We start from the raw sequence: 23,632 nt of genomic DNA on the forward strand, positions 1-23,632 counted from the left end.
CCAGATCTTATGGGGATCCCTGCAGAGACCCATGGGAGGCCTCCAGCCCCACTGGGGTCCCCATGGGGGTCCCTGTGAGGGTCCCTGTGGGGTCTGTAGGGGTCTCCAGGTCCCTATGGAGGTCTATAGGGGTCTGCAGACCACTGAGGTCTGTGGTGGGGTCCCCATAAGAGTTTGTAGGAGCCTCTTGGAGTCCCCATGGGGATCCCTGTGGGGGTCTGTGGGGACATTTGGATCCCCATGGGGATCCCTGTGGGGGTCTGTGGGGACATTTGGATCCCCATGGGGATCCCTGTGGGGGTCTGTGGGGACCCTGGGGTCTCCATGGGGATCCCTGTGGGGGTCTGTGGGGACATTGGGGTCCATGGAGATCCCTGTGGGGGTCTGTGGGGACACTGGGGTCCCCATGGGGATCCCTGTGGGGGTCTGTGGGGACACTGGAGTCTCCATGATTATCCCTGTGGGGGTCTGTGGGGACATTGGGGTCCATGGGGATCCCCGTGGGGGTCTGTGGGGACACCGGGTTCTTTGCCAGGATCCCTGTGGGGGTCTGTGGGGACACTGGGGCCCCCCTGAGGATCCCTGTGGGGTCATTGGGGTCCCCCTGAGGATCCCTATGGGGACACTGGGGTCTCCACCAGGATCCCGCTCCCGGGGTCCCAAAGGACGATCCACAAGGAACCGCGATGCTGTGAACCCCCGGCCCGCCAGGGGGCGCCACCCGCCCCGGCCGCTCCTCCCCGTCTCTATGGCGGCGAGGGGGGCGCTCTGGCCTCTCTCTAGGGTCCGCCATCGCTTCCGGTCCGGTCTGTCGGAAGTGACGTCAGGGAGCGGCGGCGGCGGGAGCCGGAGCGAGGTGTGGGGGAGGGGCGCGGGGTGTCCCGGAGGTTTTGGGGAGGGGGAAGGGTCGGGCCGGGAGGGCCCGGGGGGTCCGGGGAGCGGGAGGGATTGCCTCGGGCGGTTCCGGCTGCCGTGACGGGCCGGGGACATCCCGCCCGGTGTCCCTCGGGCCGCCCCGTGATGTCATCGGCGCTGTGCGCCGCGCGCGGTGACGTCACACGGAGTGTCCCATCAGTGTCCCCGGGTCCTGGTGACGTCACACGGGTTGTCCCCAGCCCCCGGTGACATCCCCACGTCCCCAACCCCGTGTCTCTTTCCCCAGGTACCGCCAGCCTCGCCGCTGTCCCCACCGGCATCCCCGTGTCCCCTCCATCCCTGCTGTCCCCGTGTCCCCTCCATCCCTGCTGTCCCCGTGTCCCCTCCAGCCCTGCTGTCCCCGTGTCCCCTCCACCCCTGCTGTCCCCGTGTCCCCTCCACCCCTGCTGTCCCCGTGTCTACACCATCTCTGTGTCCCCATTGTGTCCCTGCTGTCCCCACCACCTCGGGCTCTTGCCGTGTCCCGGCTGTGTCTGCCATCTCTGTGTCCCCCGTGTCCTCAGTGTCCCATCTGTCTCCACCGTGTCTCCCGTGTCTCCCGTGTCCTCTCTATCTGCACAGTGTTCTCAGTATATAGGGGACGTATAGGGGCTATAGGGACATATATAGGGGCTATAGGGGACGTATAGGGGACGCAGGGGCATATAGGGCCTATAGGGGACATATAGGGGTTATAGGGGCATATAGAGACATATAGGGGCTATAGGGACATATAAGGGCTATAGAGGTGTCCCCCTGTCCCCTCTATCTCCCCTGTATCCTCAGTGTCCCCTCTATCTCTGCAGCATCCCCAGTGTCATTTGTGTCCCTGGTGTCCCCTGTGTCCCCGTGTCTCCTCTATCCCCCTGGTGTCCCTGTGTCTCCTCCCGGTGTCCCCTGGTGTCCCGGTGTCCCCGCGGCCATGCCGGAGGCCGTGCACTACATCCACCTGCAGAACTTCAGCCGCTCCCTGCTGGAGACGCTCAACGGTCAGCGCGTGGCCGGGCAGTTCTGCGACGTGACGGTGCGGATCCGCGAGGCGTCCCTGCGCGCCCACCGCTGCGTGCTGGCCGCCGGCAGCCCCTTCTTCCACGACAAGCTGCTGCTGGGCCACTCGGCCATCGAGGTGCCGCCCGTGGTGCCCTCGGCCGCCGTGCGCCAGCTGGTCGAGTTCCTCTACAGCGGCAGCCTGGTGGTGGCCCAGTCCGAGGCGCTGCACATCCTCACGGCCGCCTCGGTGCTGCAGATCAAGACGGTCATCGACGAGTGCACGCAGATCATCTCGCAGGGCCGCGGGCCGCACAAGGCGCCGCCGGGGCCGCCGCTGGTGTCGCCGCCAGGGCTGGAGGGGCTCCCCGAGCCGGCGCCCAGCGGGCACAGCCGCAAGCAGCGGCAGCCGCTGCGCCTGGCGCCCGCGCTCAAGGAGGAGCGGCAGGACCTGGAGGAGGAGGAGGAGGAGGAGGAGGAGGGAGAGGATGAAGGGGGGCCTCAGGAAGGCGTCGCTCCACCAGGCGTGGCCCCCCCGCCGTTCCCGGCCCCGGACCCCCCGTTTTTCGGCGGCCCCGAGGTTTTCCCTGAGGCTTTCCTGCCGCCCTGGCCCGGCGATGAGGGCGGCGGCTCCTTCGGGCCCCAGCGCGGCCGGGAGGCCCCGGGCGGGGACGGGTTCGGGTTTGGGGCCCCCCCGGCCCTGCCGCCGCCCTACGAGGGGGGTGTGGAGGGGGGCACTGTCCCCATGGCCCCCCCGGCCGCGCCCCCCCGTGGCCCCCAGCCCCCCTACCAGTGCGGGCACTGCCAGAAGAGCTTCAGCTCCCGCAAGAACTACACCAAGCACATGTTCATACACTCAGGTGAGCGGGGACACGGGGACACGGGCTGGGGAGGGGACAGGGGGACACACGTGGGGCTGGTGTTGGCCCTCGGGGCTGCCCTGGGTCCATCTGTGCTGCCCTGGGTCCATCCGTGCTGACCTGGGTCAGCCCCTTGTTGGCCTCTCAGTTGAGCACCATTGACCCATGTTGGCCTGTGCTGACCCATGGTCATCCATGTTGGCCTGTACTGACCAGTGCTGGCCTGTACTGACCCATGGTCATCCATGTTGGCCTGTACTGACCAGTGCTGGCCTGTACTGACCCATGGTCATCCATGTTGGCCTGTACTGACCAGTGCTTGGCTGTACTGACCAGTGCTGGCCAGTGCTGGCCTGTGCTGACCTGTGTTGATCCATTGATCCATTTTGACTCATGTTCACCTGTATCAATCCATTTTGGCCCACACTGAGTTGTATCAATCCACACTGACCTGTATTGATCCCTTTTGACCCACATTGATCCATGTTGGCCCATGTTGAGTCACATTGATCCCTTTTGACCCACGTTGATCCAGTTTGGCCCATGTTGACCTGTATCAATCATTGTTGACTCGTGTTGACCCACATTGATCCGTGTTGACCTGTATCAGTCCATGTTGACCTGTATCAATCCCTGTTGATCATTGTTGACCTATATTGATCCATGTTGACCCACACTGATCCGTGTTGACCCACATTGATCCGTGTTGACCCGTACTGATCCATGTTGACCCATGTTGATCCAATTTGGCCCATGTTGACCTGTATCAATCCATGTTGACCTGTATTGATCCCTGTTGACCCACACTGATCTGTGTTGGCTCACGTCGACCTGTATTGATCCATGTTGACCTGTACCAATCCATGTTGACTTATGTTGACCTGTATTGATCCATGTTGCCCCACGTTGATCCAATTTGGCCCATGCTGACCTATATTGATCCCTGTTGACCTACGTTGACCTGTATTGATCCATGTTGACCAACATTGATCCATTTTGGCCCATGTTGATCTGTATCAGTCATTGTTGACTCGTGTTGACCCACGTTGATCCGTGTTGACCCACATTGATCTTGACCCACACTGATCCATTTTGGCCCATGTTGACCTATATCGATCCCTGTTGATCCATGTTGACCTGTATTGATCCCTTTTGGCTCTTGTTGACCTGTATCAATCCCTGTTGATCCATATTGACCCATATTGATCCATCCTGGCCCATGTTGATCTATATTGATCCATGTTGACCCACATTGATCCATTTTGGCTCATGTTGATCTGTACTGATCTCTGTTGACCCATGTTGACCTGTACTGACCCCTGCTGACCCCCATTGACCTACACTGACCTGTACTGACCCCTGCTGACCCACACTGACCTACACTGACCTGTACTGACCCCTGCTGACCCTCATTGACCTACACTGACCTGTACTGACCCCTGCTGACCCACACTGACCTACACTGACCTGTACTGACCCCTGCTGACCCACACTGACTCACACTGACCTGTACTGACCCCTGCTGACCCACACTGACCTACACTGACCTGTACTGACCCCTGCTGACCCACACTGACCTACACTGACCTGTACTGACCCCTGCTGACCCACACTGACTCACACTGACCAGTACCAATCCACAGTGACCCCTGCTGACCCACACTGACCTACACTGACCTGTACTGACCCCTGCTGACCCCCATTGACCTACACTGACCTGTACTGACCCCTGCTGACCCACACTGACTCACACTGACCAGTACCAATCCACAGTGACCCCTGCTGACCCACACTGACCTACACTGACCGGTACCAGTTCACACTGACCCACACTGACCAGTACCAATCCACAGTGACCAGCACTGACCAATACCAAACCACACTGACCCCTGCTGACCCACACTGACCAGTACCAATCCACGCTGACCAGCACTGACCAATACCAAACCACACTGACCCCTGCTGACCCACACTGACCAGTACCAATCCACGCTGACCCATGCTGACCCACACTGACCCACACAGCCCCACGCTGACCTGTACCAACCCACCCTGACCTGTACTGACTCACACTAACCCACACTGACCTGTACCAACCCACACTAACCTGTATGGACCCACACTGACCCCTGCTGACCAACACTGACCTTTACCAACCCACCCTGACCCCTCCTGACCCACACTGACCCACACTGACCTGTACCAATCCACACTGACTTGTATGGACCCACACAGCCCCATGTTGACCTGTACTGACCCACCCAGCCCCACGCTGCCCTGTACTGACCGCAGCCTCCCCCGTTTTCCTCCCCGCAGGCGAGAAGCCCCACCAGTGCTCCATCTGCTGGCGCTCCTTCTCGCTGCGGGACTACCTGCTGAAGCACATGGTGACTCACACGGGCGTCCGCGCCTTCCAGTGCGGCGTCTGCTGCAAGCGCTTCACGCAGAAGAGCTCCCTCAACGTGCACATGCGCACGCACCGCCCCGAGCGCTTCCAGTGCCGCCTCTGCACCAAGGGCTTCTCCCACCGCACCCTCCTGGAGCGCCACGCCGCCGCCTCCCACCCCGGCACCCCGCCGGGGACACTGCAGGGGACAGTGCAGGGGACAGTGCCAGGGTTGCCACCAGGGCCACCGCCAGGCACACTGCCGGGGACACTGCAGGGGACAGTGCAGGGGACACTGCCGGGGCTGCCACCAGGGACAGTGCAGGGGACAGTGCAGGGGACAGTGCAAGGGACAGTGCCGGGGACAGTGCAGGGGACACTGCCGGGGACAATGCCAGGGACACTGCAGGGGACAGTGCAGGGGACAGTGCCAGGGCTGCCACCGGGGACAGTGCCAAGCACACTGCCAGGCACAGTGCAGGGGACACTACCAGGGACACTGGCAGGGACAGTGCAGGGGACACTACCAGGGACACTGGTGGGGACAGTGCAGGGGACAGTGCCAGGGACACTTCCAGGGCCGCCACCAGGGCTGCCACCAGGGCCATCGCTGGGGACACCACCCGGGCCATCATTTGGGCCACCTCCAGGGCCATCGCTGGGGACACCGCCCGGGCCATCATTTGGGCCACCTCCAGGGCCACCACCAGGGCCACCTCCAGGGCTGCCACCGGGGCCATCACTGGGGACACCACCCGGGCCATCGCTGGGGCCACCATCGGGGCCACCGCTGGGGCCACCACCAGAAGCCGGACTGGGCACGTGGCCAGGGCAGGAGGCCGCGGGAGCCGGCCCCACTCACACGGCGTGAGGATAGAGGAGGGGTCCCTGCCCCTCGAAGGGCCTGGAGGGTGAACCTGGGGGCTGCTGGGTGGAGCCCCCGGGGTGAAGCCTGGAGGAAGCATCGGTGACGTTCTCCGTCGGGTCCGGGAAGCCGCGGGGACGTTCCTGGTGACAGAAGAGGAGCAGAGCAGCCCCAGCTGAGATGGGGACATGGGGACACTTGGGGCGGCGAGCAGCAGCGGGATCAGGGAACAAATCCTGCTGGGAACTGTGCTGAGGCACCCGGAACACCCAGGAGGAGGTTGGACATGGCCAACGAAGCCCGGGAAGAGCAGCGGCTCTGGTGGTGGGGTGGTGACTTCACTGACCCCCAGAACGTTCTGGAACTGAGCTGGGCACGGGGATTCGAGGGATGGACCACGCCACGGAGATGCTCAGAGGGTTGGACAGAGCTGAGCGTCCCACCTGGAAAAGGGAAGGATCCAGGGACACCTGAGAGCCCCTCCAGTGCCAGAAGGGGCTCCAAGAGCTGCAGAGGGACTTGGGACAAAGGCCTGGAGTGCCGAGGACATGGGGAACGGCTTCCTCCTGGAGAAGGGGAGATGGAGGCGGAGTTCTGGGGAGAAATTCCTGCCCGTGAGGGGCTGGGATGGTGGAAGGTCCCTCCCCACAAACCATAACATGGCTCTGTGACTGTGACCCCACCGCAGCCATGGGTGGGCACCTGGGGGGACACAGGGGACACGTGGCTCCTGTCCCCCCAGACGGTGACAATGAACTTGGGGTTTTATCGACTGTTTTGGTGCTATTATTGCCATTTTTCACACTAAAATTTCCCATGGCCCCTGTGACGTGTCCCTGTCTCAGCTCTGGCATGTGGCCACCAAGACAGGCCACGGCAGCTCGGGGCCACATCGAGGGAACAAACTGCTCCCTGTGTCACTGACACCAGCTGTGGGTGCTGTTGGCTGTTAAAAACGAGGCCGAAAATCCAGATTTTTAAAAAAAAATTGGCCAATTGTTTATTGTAACAAAAAAGACTATTGGAACAGCAAAAGGGTCAGGCTAGTCCCGAACCCCTTAGGACAAGCCAGAGTAACAATGTACGTACTGTACCATCTGGGCACTCTCCCCTTTAGCCAACAGCGTTCCTCAGAGAAAAGGCACTCCCTCACACTGTCAGCCCCTTTTATCTCCTCCCTCCTTCCTGTGATTGGTGGGTTTTGGATCCTCGAGATGATTGGCTCATTTCCTGGAGTCCTATTGGTCCTTAGCGGGAGCTTCTCTGGACCAATCATTTTTTCCCGCCTTTAAATGATTGGTCAGTTGATCCACCAATCACTGACCCGGAGCAATGTCCTGGTTTGGATCCTACTGCAAGGGGGGAAGGATCCCTCCTTTCTTCTCTCTGGTGACAGCCTGGCAAATACCCCGGGACACAGCCAGGAGACATGGGGGGACACTGGGGACATGGGGGGACATGAGGGGACACTGGGGACACTGTCCCAAGGCCACCAGCACCCAAGGCCACCCAGCTGTTGGTCCCAGGGCGCTCCCAGTAATGCCCCCAGTGTCCTCCCAGCATTCCCAGTAACCCTCTGTGCTCTCCCAGTAACGCTCAGTGTTCCCAGTAACTCCCAGTGTCCCCAGTGACCCCCTTGCTGCACTCCCCAGTGCTCCCAGTTCAACCCTGCAGCTCTCCCAGTCCTTTCTTAGTGTTCCCAGTCCCTCCCCAGTTCTGTTGCCCAGCATTTCCTGTCCCCCTCCAGCGCTCCCAGTAACTCCCAGTGATCCCAGTAACCCCCTGTGCATCCTCAGTGCTCCCAGTGACCTGCAGTGATCCCAGTAATTCCCAGTGATCCCAGTAAGCCCCTGTGCGTCCTCAGTGCTCCCTGAGCCTCCAGTAACCCCCAGTGACCCCAGTAATCCCCAGTGACCCCAGTAATACCCGGCGATCCCAGTAATCCCCAGTGATCCCGGCAATTCCCCATGATCCCATTAATCCCCAGTGACCCCAGTAACTCCCAGTCCCTCCCCACGTCTACTCCCCATTGGTTTGTCCAGCTGTCGATCCCGGTCTCGGCCCCGCCTCCCCACAGAACGCCGATGCCGATTGGCCGATCCGCCCAAGAAGTCCTCGCTTCCCTCGCGGCTCTTCTGCCGCTGATTGGTTTAGCTCCGGCCGTCCCTGCGTGCTGATTGGTCCGCTTGCGTTCACGTGCCAGAGGCGTCTTCCCGCCCTTTCCCGCCTGCTCCTCTCCCATATCTCCCGCCCACTGTCAATTTCCGCCAGTCCCCGCCTTCCAATCCTTCCATTGGGTCTCCTCTCTGTCGATCTTGTGCAGGGGGCGCTGATTGGCTGCCGGCAGGGCGGGGGCGGGATCAGGAGGCGGTGTGGCGGCTGAGGGGGGACGCGGGCAGCCATGTCGGTGCCGGTGGCGGCGGGGAACGGCCCCGCGGTGAAGGGAGCGGAGCCGCCGGAGCCGCTGGGGCTGCTGGAGCTCTGCGGCGCCTGCCGGGAGCGGCTGAGGCCCCAGCGGGAGCCGCGGCTGCTGCCCTGCCTGCACTCCGTGTGCCGGGGCTGCCTCGGGGCCGCGCCGGGAGCCGCCGGCAGCGACGGGCAGGGTGAGGGGGCGGTGTGGGACGGGAGCGATGTGGGTTACTGGGAGCACTGGGGAGCACTGAGAGCACCGGGATCGCTGGAGTTTACTGCCATCGCCGGGGGCTACTGGGAGCACTGGGGAGGCGCTTGGGTTTACTGGGATCGCTGGTGGTCAGTGGGATGTTTGGGGTTTACTGGGAATGCTGGGGGTACTGGGATCGCTGGGCACACTGAGGGTTACTGGGAGCTCAGGGAATTATTGGAATGACTGGGAGTTACTGGGTTGCTGCAGGAATTACTGGGAGCTCTATGGAAAGGGGGAGACCCCTGTATCCACCCCAAGGGACACTGTGACCCCACTGTGGCACTGTCCCCTCCTGGGGGACACTGACCCCATTGGTGACTCCTTGTCACCATCCCAGTCTCCCTCCCTGGGGAGGTTCTGGGGGCTCCAGGGACCTCTCTGAGGTGACATCAGTGGCCCTGGTGGCCCTGGTGACCCTGGACCTCTCTGAGGTGACATCAGTGGCCCTGGGGCTCCATTTGGAGGTCCCCAGCCCCCACCCCACTAATGAGCCAGCACCTGGTGACAATTGAAGGTGACAGAGGAGGACGTGGGGTGACTTTGTCCTCTCTCTGTCCCCCCCAGTGTTCAGCTGCCCCGTGTGCCACCAGCAGTGTCCCCTCGGTGACATCATGGAGAACTTCTTCCTGCAGGACAGCGGGGCTGGGGCAGCCCCGGGCCAGGGCACCGGGCAGGTACTAATTAGCTAATTCGTTAGTGATAATTAGCGCTGATTAAGGGAAGAGGGAGGTCCCTCAGCGTGTCCCTTGTCCCCAGAGCTGCACCAGCTGCGAGGACAACGCGGCGGCCACCAGGTTCTGCCTGGAGTGCGCGGAGCCGCTGTGTGACACCTGCGTGGAGGCCCACCAGAGGGTCAGGTACACCCGGGACCACACCGTCAGGGCTTTGGGTGAGTCCTGTCACCTCTGTCACCTCCCTGCCACCCTTGTCACCTCTGTCACATCCCTGTCACCCCTGTCACCTCCCTGTCCCCATCACTGTGTGACACCTGCGTGGAGGCCCACCAGAGGGTCAGGTACACCCGGGACCACACCGTCAGGGCCTTGGGTGAGTCCCTGTCACCTCTGTCACCTCCCTGTCACCCCTGTCACCCCCCTGCCCTGTACAAGGTGCTGACCCTGTCAGCAGATCCATCCCGGTGTCATTCCTGGTGTCATCCCAATGCCATTGTGGTGTTCTCTCAGTGACACTCCAATGCCATCGTGTCTCTATTCCTGGTGCCATTCCCTGCCACATCCTGGTGCCATTCCTAGTCCTGCCCTGGTTCTGTTCCAATGTTGTTCCTGGTGTGATCCCAGCACCATTCCCGGTCCTATTCCCGGTGTGATCCCAGCCCCATCCCCAGCCCTGTCCCAGTTCCACCCAGGGCTATCCCAGTTCCATCCCAGCACCGTTCCTGGTGGCATTCAGGCCCCTATCCCAGTTACATCCCGGTGATGTCCCGGTGCCATCCCAACACCATCCCCACTGCCCTCCCAGCCCTGTTCCCTGTGCCATCACTCTGTCACCATTCCCAGCCCCATTCCCAGTGCCATCCCCATTCCTACTCCCAGTGCTATTCCTGATCCTATCTCAGTTCCATTCCCAGTGCTATTCCCAGTGCCACCCCATTCCCATTTTCTCATTCTCATTTTCCCATTCTTATTCCTATTTTCTTGTTCTCATTCGTATTTTCCCATTCCCATACTCCCATTCCCAATTCCCCTGTTCCCATTCCTGTTATCATTTTCCCCCATTCCTGTTCCCCCATTCCTCTGTTCCCATTCCCCCATTCCTGTTCCCATTTTCCCATTCCCGTTCCTGTTCCCATTTTCCCATTCCCATTCTCTGGTTCTCCTGCCCATTCCAATTCCCCCATTCCCCCATTCCCATGTTCCCATTCCCCTGTGTTCCTATTCCCCATCCCCCATTCCCTTGTTCCCATTTTCCCATTCCCCCATTCCCATTCTTATTCTCATTTCCCCATTCCCATTCCCCCGTTCCTGTTCCCATTCCCGTTCCCCTATTCCCGTTCCCATTTTCCCCTGTTCTCATTCCCCCATTCCCCTGTTCTCATTCCCCCATTCCTGTTCCCATTCCCTTGTTCCCCTTCTCATTCCCATGTTCCCATTCCCATTCCTCCATTCCCCCGTTCCCTTTCTCATTTCCACATCCCCCCATTCCCATTCCCCTGTTCCTGTTCCCATTTTCCCATTCCCCTGTTCCCATTTTCCCATTCCTGTTCCCATTCCCATTGCCCCATTCCCCTTCCCCCATTCCCGTTGCCATTTTCCCATTTCTGTTCTCCCATTCCTGTTCCCATTCCCCTTCTCCCATTCCTGTTCCCATTCCCCTATTTCTATTCCGCCATTCCCATTTCTGCATTCCTCCATTCCTCCATTCCCATGTTCCCGTTCCTCCATTCCTGTTCCCTTCCCCCATTCCCCGTTCCCATTTTCCCATTCCCCCATTTCCTGTTTCCCCATTCTCATTCTCCCATTCCTGTTCTTATTCCCATTTTTCCATTCCTGTTCTGAATTCCCTGTTCCCATTCCCCCATTCCCCTTCCCCTATTCCTGTTCCCATTCCCCCATTTCTATTCTCCCATTCCCATTCCTGTTCCCATTCCCTTGTTCCCCTGCGCATTCCCATTCCCCCATGCCTGCATTCCCCCATGTTCCCATGCTCTTTCCCTCATCCCCCCATTCCCATGTTCCCATTCCCCCGTGTTCCTATTCCCCTTCCCCCATTCCCTTGTTCCCATTTTTCCATTCCCCCATTCCATGTTTCCCCATTCCCCTATTCCCCTATTCCTATTCCCATTTTCCCATTGCCATTCCCATTCCCCCATTTCTATTTCCCCATTCCCATTTTCCCATCCCTGTTCCCATTCCCCTTTCCCCATTCCCGTTCCCATTCCCCCATTTCTATTCCCTCATTCCCGTTCCCCCATTCCTGTTCCCATTCCCTTGTTCCCCTGCCCATTCCCATTCCTCCGTTCCCATTTTTCCATTGCCATTCCCATTCCCCCATTCCCATTCTTATTCCCATTTTCCCATTCCTGTTCCCATTCCCATTTCTATTCCCCCATTCCTGTTCCCATTCCCTTGTTCCCTTGACCATGCCCATTCCTATTCCCCCGTTCCCATTCCCCTTCCCATTTTTCCATTCCCCCATTCCTGTTCCCATTCCCATGATCCCATATTCCCATTCCTCCATTCCCCCTGTTCCCATTCCCCCATTCCCATGTTCCCATTCTCCCATTCCCATGTTCCCATTTTCCCATTCCCACGTTCCCATGTTCCCATATTCCCATTCCCCCATTCCTCCATTCCCCCATTCCTATGTTCCCATTTTTCCATTGCCATTCCCATTCCCCCATTCCCATTCTTATTCCCATTTTCCCATTCCTGTTCCCATTCCCATTGCCCCATTCCCCTTCCCCCATTCCTGTTCCCATTCCCATTTCTATTCCCCCATTCCTGTTCCCATTCCCTTGTTCCCTTGACCATGCCCATTCCTATTCCCCCGTTCCCATTCCCCTTCCCATTTTTCCATTCCCCCATTCCTGTTCCCATTCTCATGATCCCATATTCCCATTCCCATTCCTCCATTCCTATTCCCCCATTCCCCCGTTCCCATTTTCCCATTCCCATTTCCATTCCCTCATTCCCATTTCCCCATTCCTCTCCTGTTCCCCCATTCCCATGTTCCCATATTCCCGTTCCCCCATTTTTCCATTCTCCCTATTCCCATATTCCCGTTCCCTATTCCCCCATTCCCATATTCCCATCCCATGTCCCCGTTCTCTCTCTCTCTCTCCCGCAGTGGTGCCGGTTCCGGTCCCCGAGGCGGTTCCGGGCCCGTGCCCCGCTCACCCCCCGGAGCCGCTGTCGCTGTTCTGCGGGGCCTGCGAGACCCTCACCTGCCACCTCTGTCACCTGGGCGCGCACCGCCACCACCCGTGAGTCCCGCCCCTCATTTGCATGACTAATTACCGCTAATTAGCGCTAATTAGCGCCGCAGACCCTGGCTCGTCTGGAGAATGGGGTTTGTGCTCCTGCTCAGCCAGGCCAGCCTTAAAGGTGGCTTTAATTAATTCATTAATTAAGCTGATTGGTTACTGACAAACACCTGGAGCTGGCCTGCACGTTAATTACTCTTGTTAATTAATGACTCTTGTTACTTAATTGCTCTTGTAGTTAATTACTGATTTTATAAACAAAACTCATTAGGTGGGTGCTGAAGGGTTGAGGAAGGTGGGAATTAATTAGCACTGGAGAAAGCTGATTACTGACTAATCAATTAGTCAGTTATTGACTAATTATTATTATTATTATTATTAGTGATGTTATTGATTGTTTGAATTAATTTTGTCAACTTAGTTGAGTTTTGTTTGTGGTTTTGCTGGTTTTTTTATTGGTTTTTCCCTCAGACTGGTCAAACTTTTTGGGAAATCATTGAGTAATGTGGTTACTTAGCTGAGCAGGTGTTTAATTAGCTTGCTTAACTTTATTAATTAGCTCACTTGATCACTGGTGGTGTCAGAGGCATTTTTGTTAGGTAGGATATAATGGAATTAAAGTAATTAGGGATTAAATGACAGAATTGGTTACCTGGGGCACCTTGTTAACTAAAACCCCTTAATCTGCTAGCCAAGTTAATTAGGTAATTGATGCTTAATGAGGATTAATTAGCTTATTAATGGTTAATGAGCTTATAAGATTAATTTTCCTTTTTTCTCTCCCTTTTTTCCCACCTTTTCCCGCCCCTTTTCCCCCTTTTTCCTTTTCCTCATTTTCCCCTTTCTCCCTCTTTTCTTTTCCACTGCTCTTCCCTGTTTTCTCCCTCTTTTTGTGCTCCCTTTCCTGTCCCTTCCCCTCTTCCCTTCCCCTCTTTTCCTCCCCTCTTCCCACCTCTTTCCCCTCTCCCATTTCTTCCATTTCCCCTTTCCCATAATTTCTCCCCATTTCTCCCCGTTTTTCCCTATATCTCCTTATTTCCCCCATTTTTTCCTGTTTCTCCCTGTTTCTCCATGTTTCCCCATTTTCCCCCATTTTCCTCCATTTTCTCTTTGTTTTTTTCCTGTTTTCTGCCTGTTTTTCCCCATTTTCCCCCTGCTTTTTCCCCATTTTCTCCCTGCTTTTTCCCCATTTCCCCCCTGTTTTTCCCCATTTTTCCCCATTTTTTGCCATTTTTTCCCATTTCCCCCCATTTTTCCCATTTTATTCCCATTTCCCCCCATTTCTCCCATTTTCCCCCATTTCTCTTCATTTCCCTCATGTCTCCCCATTTTCCCCTGCTTTCCTGTTTTCTCACCATTTTTTCTTGTTTTCTCCGTTTCTCCGTTTTCCCCATTTCCCATTTCTCCCCTTTTTTGCCATTTTCCCCCATTTTCTCCCCATTTTTCCCCCATTTCTCCCCATTTTTCTCCCCATTTCTCCCCATTTTCCCCCCCATTTCTCCCCATTTTTCCCCCATTTCTCCCCATTTTTTGCCATTTTCTCCCCATTTCCCCCATTTCTCCCCGTTTTTCCCCATTTCCCCCCATTTCTCCCCATTTTTTGCAATTTTTTTCCTGTTTTCCCCCATTTCTCCCTGTTTTTTCCCCGTTTCCTCCCATTTCTTCTGTTTTTTTGCCATTTCCCCCCCATTTTCCCCCATTTTCCCCCCATTTCTCTATTTTTTGCCATTTTCCCCCGTTTTCCCCTATTTTCCCTTTCTCCCCTTTTTTTGCCATTTCCCCCCCATTTCTCCCCATTTTACCCCCATTTCTCCCCGTTTTTTGCCATTTTCTCCCGGTTTCCCCCCATTTTCCCTATTTTTTCTCCCTGTTTTTTGCCGTTTTTCCCCCATTTCTCCCCATTTTTGCCATTTTCCCCCCCATTTCTCCCCGTTTTTTGCCATTTTCTCCCCATTTCCCCCATTTCTCCCCGCTTTTCCCCATTTCCTCCATTTCTCCCCGTTTTTCCCCATTTCCCCCATTTCTCCCGTTTTTCCCCCATTTCTCCCATTTCCCCCATTTCTCCCTGTTTTTTGCCGTTTTTCCCCCATTTCTCCCCTTTTTTTGCCATTTTCCCCCCATTTCTCCCTATTTTCTTTCCATTTGTCCCTGTTTTTGCCGTTTTTCTCCCATTTCCCCCCATTTCCCCCCATTTCCCCCCATTTTACCCCCATTTCTCCCCGTTTTTTCCCCATTTTTCCCCCATTTCTCCCCATTTTCCCCCCATTTCTCCCCATTTTTTGCCGTTATTTCCCCATTTTCCCCCCTTTTTCCTCCGCAGCTCTCAGCCGCTGGAGGAGGCCGTGCGGCAGCAGCGCTCGGCGCTCTCGGCCCTGCTGCAGCGCCTGGGGGACCGGCACGCCGCGCTGCAGCGCTCCACCCGGGAGCTGCGCGCCTTGTGGGTGTCCCCGCGTCCCCTGTCCCCCCTGTCCCCCCTGTCCCTGCTGTCCCCGCTGTCCCCGCTGTCCCCTGACCCCCCGCGGTGTCCGGCAGCATCCGCCGCGTGTCGGACGTGCAGCAGCGCGTGCAGGTGGAGGTGAAGATGGCCATCCTGCAGATCATGAAGGAGCTCAACAAGCGCGGCAAGGTGCTGGTCAGCGACGCCCAGGTGAGCCCGGAGCCGTTTCCCGGCGGTGACAGGGCGGTGACAGCCCGGTGACAGCGCTGTCCCCGCACAGAGGGTGACGGAGGGGCAGCAGGAGCGGCTGGAGCGGCAGCACCGCGCGCTGAGCCGCGCCCAGCGGCAGCAGGAGCACGTCCTGCGCTTCACCGCCCGCGCCCTGGACAGCGCCCACGGCACCGCCCTGCTGCTCTCCAGGAGGCTGGTGAGGGATGAATCCCCCCAAAATACCCTCAGAGCACCCCCAAAATCACCTCAGAGCACCCCCTGAGAATACCCTCAGAGATCCCCCAGATTCCCCTCAGAGACACCCCAAAAACCCCCTCAGAGCACACCCCAGAGTCCCCTCAAGAGCACACCCAGGTTCCCCTCAAGAGACACCCCAAAATCCCATCAGAGACTTCCCAAAAAATCCCCTCAGAAAACCCCCGAAATCCCCTCAGAGACTTCCTAAAAAATCCACTCAGAGCACCCCCCAAAATCCCCTCAGAGCACCCCCCAGATTCCCCTCAGAGACTTCCCAAAAAATTCCCTCAGACCACACCCCAAAGTCCCCTCAGATACACCCCAAAATCCCCTCAGATTCCCCTCAGAGACCCCCCAGATTCTCCTCAGAGACTTCCCAAAAAATCCCCTCAGTGACACCCCAAAATCCCCTCAGAGACCCCTCAGATTCCTCTCAAGAGCACGCCCAGATTCCCCTCAGAGCACCCCCACAATCCCCTCAGAAACACCCCAAAAAATACCCTCAGAGCACCCCCCAGAGTCCTCTCAGAGACCCCCCAGATTTCCTCTCAGAGAACTCCCAAAAAATCCCCTCACAGGACCCCAAAACATTCCCTCGGAGCACCCCCAAAATCCCCTCAGAACACCCTCAAAATCCCCTCAGAGCACCCCTAAAGTCTCCTCAGAGCACCCCCAAAATCCCCTCAGATTCTCCTCAGAGACCCCCCAGATTCCCATCAGTGACTTCCCAAAAAATCCCCTCAGAGCACCCCAAAAATCCCCTCAGAGCACCCCCCAAGGTCCTGTCAGAGACATCCCAGAGTCCCCTCAGAGCATCCCCGAAGTCCCATCAGAGCACTCCCAAAACTCTCTCAGAGACACCCCAAAATCCCCTCAGATTCCCCTCAGAGACTTCCCAAAAAATCCCCTCAGAGCACCCCCAAAAAATCCCCTCAGAGCACCCCCAAAATGCCCTCAGAAAACCCCCCAAAGTCCCCTCAGAGACACCCCCAAAATTCCCTCAGAGACCCCCCAAAAAACCCTCAGAGCACCCTCAAAATCCCCTCAGATTCCCCTCAGAGACCCTCCAGATTCCCCTCAGAGACTTCCCAAAAAATCCCCTCAGAGCACCCCCAAAATGCCCTCAGAGACTCCCCAAAAACCCCTCAGAGACACCCCCAAAATTCCCTCAGAGACCCCCCAAAAAACCCTCAGAGCACCCTCAAAATCCCCTCAGATTCCCCTCAGAGACCCCCCAGATTCCCCTCAGAGACTTCCCAAAAAATCCCCTCAGAGACACCCCCAAAATTCCCTCAGAGACCCCCCAAAAACCCTCAGAGCACCCTCAAAATCCCCTCAGATTCCCCTCAGAGACCCCCCAGATTCCCCTCAGAGACTTCCCAAAAAATCCCCACAGAGACACCCCAAAAAATCCCTTCGGAGCACCCCCAAAATGCACTCAGAGACCTCCCCAAAAAATCCCCTCAGAGCACCCCCGAAATCCCCTCAGAGCACCTCCCAAAAAATCCCCTCAGAGCCCCCCAGCCCAGCACCTCAGGCTGGGACCCCCAGGGGTGGCACTTGGTGGCACCTGGGGACATTTATGTCCCCCTGTCACCGGGACTCTGCTCTTGGACTGAAGCCACCCTTGGGCTGTGCCTGGTGTCACCTGGGCTCAGGTGTCCCCTGTGTCTCCTGCTTGGGGCTCAGGGGGTGACAGGACAGTCCCCAAGGGACAGTTTGTCCCCTGCTGTCACCACACTGGTGTCCCCGTGGTGCTGTGGCCTGTCCCTGGCAGGTCCCCTGGAAACCCCTGGGAGGTGACAGGTGCCACCAGGGTGCCACATCCTGTCCCCCTGTGCCCTGGCTGTCTCCTCATTGTGGTCCCACAGTGTCCCCTGGGTGTCTCTGTGCTGTGACAAGGTCCCTGGGGTGCTCTCCCCTGTCCCCTGGGTGTCCCTGCACTGTGACAATGTCCCTGGGGTGCTCTCCCCTGTCCCCTGGCTGTGCCACCCCCTGGGCAGTGTCCCCCTTGTCCCCATGCTGTCCCTTGGCTGTCCCCTGGCTGTGCCCCCCCCAGGCAGTGTCCCCTGTGTCCCCTGGCTGTGCCACCCCCCGGGCAGGGTCCACCATGTCCCCTGTGTCCCCTTATGTCCCCGGTGTCCCCAGTGTCCCCCGTGTCCCCTGTGTCCCAGATCCAGTCACAGCTGCTGGGGGCACCCCGGGTGTGCCCCTGCCCTGGGCAGTGTCCCCCATGTCCCCAGGTGTCCCCTGTGTCCCCTGGCTGTGCCCCTCGCCCCCAGGCAGTGTCCCCAGTGTCCCCACATGTCCCCCGTGTCCCAGATCCAGTCGCAGCTGCTGCAGGCGCTCCGGGTGATGGTGGAGCCGCTGGAGCCCCAGGGGGACATGAAATTCCAGTGGGACCTGCAGGCCTGGACCAAGAGCGCCGAGAGCTTCGGTGAGGGGACACCTGGGGACAACTCAGGGGACACCTGGGGACACCTCAGGGGACACGGGTGTCGTGTGACAAGGGGCAGCCGGGAGCAGGATGTGGGGTGACAGAGGATGGGAGATGGGAGGATGGAGGTGACAAGGGACAGGAGGGTCCTGGGGAGGGGTGACAAGGGACAGGATGTCTCAGGGAGGGGGGTGACAGGGGACAGGAGGGGTGAGGATGGGGGTGACGAGGGACAGGGAGTCCCAGGGTGGGGGGCGACAAGGGCCAGGATGTCCCAGAAGGGTGACAAGGGACAGGATGTCCCAGGAAAGGGTGACAGGGACAGGGTGTCCCAGAAAGGGGTGACAAGGGACAGGATGTCCCAGGAAAGGGTGACAGGGACAGGGTGTCCCAGGGAGGGGTGACAGGGACAGGATGTCCCAGGAAAGGGTGACAGGGACAGGGTGTCCCAGGGAGGGGTGACAGGGACAGGATGTCCCAGGAAAGGGTGACAGGGACAGGGTGTCCCAGAAAGGGGTGACAAGGGACAGGATGTCCCAGGAAAGGGTGACAGGGACAGGGTGTCCCAGAAAGGGGTGACAAGGGACAGGATGTCCCAGAAAGGGGTGACAGGGACAGGGTGTCCCAGGAATGGGTGACAGGGACAGGAGGTCCCAGGGATGGGTGACAGGGCCCGAGGGGTGTCAGAGGACCCCAGGGACCTCACCCTGCTGCCCCTCCCCCCCAGGCACCATCATTTCGGAGCATCCCCTCCCCCCCTCGCTGAGCCCCCCGCCCTCGCTGAGCCCCCCCGCCGCCAGCCCCCGGGACCCCTCCCCCGCCTCACAGGTACTTTGGGGGGACATTTGGGGGGTCCCACCCCCCTGGGGGGCTCCCCAGCGATGTCCCCACCCCCCTGATGTCCCGCAGGGCCACCCCCGTGCCACGGTGGTCAGCGGGGGCCAGGTGACCCCCCAGCTGCTGCTGCAGGGGCAGGAGCCCCCCTGGGCCCCCCCGTGTGGGGCTGAGGGGCTGGAGTGTCCCCCTGAGCTGTCCCCTCCCCACCTGGACCCGCAGCCGGCTGAGACCCCCGAGCTGGGTGAGTGGGGGGACACGGGGAGGGGGGACAGGGGACAGGGATGGCCCTAACGGGTGTTTGTCACCAGCCACCAGCCCCCCTGAGAGCGCCGGCACCGCCGCCAGGAGGTGAGTGGGGGTCTGTCCTGGCCCTGTCACCTCCCTGGGACCCTGTGTCCCTTGTCACCTCCCTGGGACCCTCTGTCACCTGGGACCCCCTGTCCCTTGTCACCCCTCTGGGGCTCCCTGGCCCTTGTCATTGGTTCTTGTCCCTTGTCACCTTCCCTGGGACCCCCTGTCCTTTGTCACCTTCCCTGGGACCCCCTGTCCTTTGTCACTTTCCCTGGGACTCCCTGTCCTTTGTCACCTCCCTGGGACTCCTGGGCCCTTGTCACTTCTCCTGGGACCCTCTGTCCTTTGTCATCCCTCTAGGACTCCCTGTCCCTTGTCACCCCTTGTCCCCAGGGTGACATTTGGGGTTTCCCAGAGCCCCCCTGGCTGCCCTGACACCCCCCACTCCCGTTATCCAGGAGGAAACTCGGGAATTCTCCCAGGGACGAGAAGTTCGTTAAGAAGCTGCTCATTAAGCGGTAATTAAAGGATGGGGAGGGGAAGATGGACCCCTGGGACACCTCTGTCCTTTGTCACCTCTGTCCAGGGCCACCTCCCATCCCGTCCCTTCCTAAAGGTCCCTTGGCCAGGATGTCCCTGTCCCCTGTTCCTGGGGTCCCCCCCGGGCCAAGGGTTGGTCAGGACCCCCATCCTTTGTCCCCAATGCTCCTGAGCCCTGTCACTGTCCCTGGGGACCCCTGTCCCCAACGCTCTTGAACCTTGTCACTGTCCCTTGTCCCCCTGTCCCCAACACTCCTGAGCCTTGTCACTGTCCCTTGTCCCCCTGTCCCCAGTGCTCCTGAACCTTGTCACTCTTGTCACTGTCCCTTGTCCCCCTGTCCCCAATGCTCCTGAGCCCTGTCACTGTCCCTTGTCCCCCTGTCCCCAATGCTCCTGAGCCCTGTCACTGTCCCTTGTCCCCATGTCCCCAGTGCTCCTGAACCTTGTCACTCTTGTCACTGTCCCTTGTCCCCCTGTCCCCAACACTCTTGAGCCCTGTCACTGTCCCTTGTCCCCCTGTCCCCAGCGCTCCTGAGCCTTGTCACTGTCCCTTGTCCTCCTGTCCCCAAGCCTTGTCACTGTCCCTGGGCTCCCCCTGTCCCGAGGTCCCCAGGCTCTCGCAGCACCCCGAGCTCTCAGGCCGTGTCCCCTGGCGGTTTTGGGGTGCCCCCAGCCCTGTCCCCGCTGTCCCCCCAGGAGGGGCCCCCCCGGGGCCCAGGGCAGCCCCCGGCTCCCCAAGGAGCCGCGGGTGAGCCTGGAGCGCCTGGAGCTGGACCTGGAGCTGGACCCGGCACAGCCGCCCGTCTTCCGCATCTTCCCGGGGCCCTCGGCCGAGGAGTTCAGCGTCATCGTCATCGAGCAGGGGACAGCGGGGACGGCAGGGACAACGGGGACAGCAGCAGGGACAACGGGGACAGCAGGGACAACAGGGACGGCGCAGCCACACGGAGCCCTCCCTGTCAAGGTGAGTGTCCCCTGTATCCCATCCAGTGCCCACTGTCCCCTCCCTGTCAAGGTTGAGTGTCCCCTGTGTCCCCTCCAGTGCCCAAGTGAGTGTCCCCTGTGTCCCTTCAAGTGCCCAAGTGAGTGTCCCGTGTCCCCTCCAGTGCCCACTGTCCCCTCCCTGTCAAGGTTGAGTGTCCCCTGTGTCCCCTCCAGTGCCCACTGTCCCCTCCCCATGCCCTCTGTCCCCTTCCCCATTCAGGTGAGTGCCGTCCTCCATCCCGATGAGTGTTCCCAGTGTCCCTCCCCATCTCCTTTCTCCCCTTCCCCACCCAGGTGAGCGTCCCCCGTGTCCCCTCCAGTGCCCACTGTCCCCTCCCCGCCCAGGTGAGTGTCCCCAGTCTCTGTCCCCATCCCCTCTGTGCCCTCCCCATCCAGGTGAGTGTCCCCAGTGTCCCTCCCTTGTCACGGTGAGTGTCCCCCATCCCTGACTGTGTCCCCCCACACAGGAGGAGCAGCAGGAGTCGCCCACTGGGGACACCGGGGACACCAAACCCGTGGGGCTGCTGCCCCCTCCCCTGGGGGAGCTGGGCTGTGCCCCGGGATCCTCCCCAGGCTCGGGGGTCCCCGTGGGGGTCCCGGTGCTCCCCGTGGAGGTCCCGGTGGGGCTCCCGGGGGTCTCGTGCTGCCGCGTGTGCGGCCAGGCCGGGGCCGTGGTGATGTGTGACCGCTGCCAGCGCTGCTTCCACCTGCACTGCCACCTGCCCGCCCTGCGGGACGTGCCCAGGTACGGGATCTGCTGGGGTCTGCTGGGGTCTGCTGCCCCCAGCCCTGCCTGGGCCCTGGGATCCACTGCCCCAATGTCCCTGGGATCCACTGCCTCGTGTCACCCCTGAGTGCCCCTGGGATCCACTGCCCTGTGTCACCTCTGAGTGTCCCAATGTCCCTGGGATCCACTGCCCTGTGTTACCCCTGAGTGTCCCAGTGCCCCTGGGATCCACTGCCCTGTGTCACCTCCCTGGGCCCTGGAATCCACTACCCTATGTCACCCCTGAGTGCCCCTGGGATCCACTGCCCTGTGTCACTCCTGTGTCCCCCAATGTCCCCAGGATTCACAGCCACTTGTCACTTCCCTGGGATCAGTTGGGGTCCATCCCTTGCCCCAGTGTCTCCTCCCTGTGGATCAGCTGGGCCCTCTTGGATCCTTGGCTCTCCTGTCCCTGATCCCTCTGAGAGTCCCCCCACTGACCCCAAATGTCATGGGATCTCCCTCCCCACCCCCAACAGCCCCTCCCCTCAGTCTCAAACCCCTGCGGGTCCCAATCCCTTGATCCCAGACCCCTGGGTGTTTCTGGGCACCAATCCCATGGGATCTCATTCCCAATCCCACGGTATCCCGTTCCCGCAGCCCCGAGTGGACGTGTTTGCTGTGCCAGGAGCTTTCCCCTCCCGGCCCGGACACAGAGCAGGGCCCTCCCCACAAGCTGAGCCCCCAGGACCAGCAGGTGAGAGCGAGGCCCTCCCGGGGGGAATCTGGCTGCTCCCAGGGGGATCTGGCTGCTCCCAGGGGGATCTGGCTGCTCCCAGGAGGGATCTGGCCGCTCCTGGGGGGATCTGGCTGCTCCTGGGGGGATCTGACTGCTCCCGAGGGGATCTGGCCACTCTGGTGGGGATCTGGCTGCTCGCAGGAGGGATCCAGCCACTCCCAAGGGGATCTGGCTGCTCCTGGGGGGGAATCTGGCCATTCCCAGGGGAGATCCGGCCGCTCTCAGGGGGGATCTGGCCACTCCCAGGGGAGATCTGGCCACTCCCAGGAGGGATCTGACCACTCCTGGTGGGATCCAGCCACTCCCGGGGGGATCTGGCTGCTCCCAGGAGGGATCCAGCCACTCCCAGGGGGATCCATCCACTCCTGGGAGGATCAGGCCGCTCCCTGGGGGAGGTCCAGCTGCTCACGGGGGGATCTGGCCACTCCTGGGGGGGATCCAGTCTCTCCCTGTGGGGGATCCGTCCACTCCCGCCAGGATCTCATCCTCCCCAACCCCTCCAGAGGTGTGAGTTCGTCCTGCTGGAGCTGCTGTGCCACGAGCCCTGCCGGCCGCTGCAGCGCCTCTCCAGCTCCCCGGTGAGGATCGGGGGGATCCTCTGCGGGATCCAGTCCTGCCAGGACCCCTGACCCTGATCCCCAATCCCCAATCCCCCAGGACGGCCGCGACGCCATCGACCTGACGCTGATGCGGGCGCGGCTGCAGGAGAAGCTGAGCCCTCCCTACGGCAGCCCCGAGGAGTTTGCCCGCGACGGCTGGCGTCTGCTGCGGCAGTTCCACCGCCTCACCGAGGTCTGGCCACCCCTGCAGGGCCTGGGGGGGGTCCCTGGGGGGGTCCAGCCCTCTGGAATTCCCCATTTTTCCCCCCGTTCCCCAGGACAAGGCGGATGTTCAGTCCATCCTGGAGCTGCAGCGTTTCCTCGAGAGCCGCCTCAGCGCCGTCTTCGGGGACCAGAAGTTCTCGAGGCTGCTGGTGGATCCTGAGGAAGCCCTGGAGGTGTCCCCGGGCTCCTGATCCCTCCTCCTGGGGGGCTGAGACCCCTCCCAGGAGCCCCATTTCTCCCCTGGGGTCCTGGCTCCCCGTCACGGTTCTGGTTTCCCCCTGGATCCTGCCCCAGAGCCTCCAGGACATGGGGTTGTCCCTGTCCCGCCTTATCCCGGGGTCACTTGAAAAAAATAAAGCCCTGGCTCGTCCTCCTGGCTGTTCCCTCATTTCAGTGCTTGGATTTGACCTGGATTTCCTGGATTCTCCCTCACTTTGGGGCTGGATTTGACTGGGATTCTCCCTCATTTTGGGGCTGGATCAACCCCTGTGCCCCCCATTTTCCCATCACTTCCATTGTGCCCCCCCCCGAGCTGAACTGGGAGCGGGTGACAGGGAGGGGACCGGGCCCAGTATGACCTCATGGGTGGGACTGGGAGGGGAAACTGGGCCCAGTACAGCCCCCGGGCCCGGTAAAGATGGCGGCGCCCATGGGGAACATGGCGGCGCCCATTGGGAGACAGGGCCTC

General features: G+C 60.0%; 2 protein-coding genes across 2 annotated transcripts; both read left to right on the forward strand.

The window, feature by feature from the left end:
- Nucleotides 1–1,837: 1,837 nt before the first annotated feature.
- Nucleotides 1,838–6,063, forward strand: ZBTB45 (zinc finger and BTB domain containing 45; the record flags this gene model as incomplete). The annotated part of the gene is made up of 3 exons (XM_083882156.1): nt 1,838–2,762; nt 5,079–5,379; nt 5,799–6,063. 3 exons carry the CDS (start codon nt 1,838–1,840, stop codon nt 6,061–6,063), a joined length of 1,491 nt encoding a protein of 496 aa, XP_083738282.1.
- A 2,351-nt stretch (nt 6,064–8,414) lies between these two features.
- TRIM28 (tripartite motif containing 28) lies at nt 8,415–23,314 on the forward strand (the record flags this gene model as incomplete). Its single annotated transcript, XM_083882157.1, has 18 exons — nt 8,415–8,616; nt 9,243–9,352; nt 9,435–9,567; nt 12,486–12,621; nt 14,942–15,058; nt 15,154–15,268; nt 15,339–15,485; nt 17,849–17,963; nt 18,691–18,791; nt 18,873–19,041; nt 19,109–19,148; nt 19,550–19,609; nt 20,328–20,595; nt 21,083–21,360; nt 21,982–22,078; nt 22,624–22,698; nt 22,778–22,912; nt 22,998–23,314. 18 exons carry the CDS (start codon nt 8,415–8,417, stop codon nt 23,133–23,135), a joined length of 2,436 nt encoding a protein of 811 aa, XP_083738283.1. The 3' UTR covers nt 23,136–23,314.
- Between the last annotated feature and the right edge of the window lie 318 nt (nt 23,315–23,632).

This window comes from Zosterops lateralis (assembly GCF_965231275.1).
Source record: "Zosterops lateralis genome assembly, chromosome: 37".
In the NCBI taxonomy this organism is placed as follows: domain Eukaryota; kingdom Metazoa; phylum Chordata; class Aves; order Passeriformes; family Zosteropidae; genus Zosterops; species Zosterops lateralis.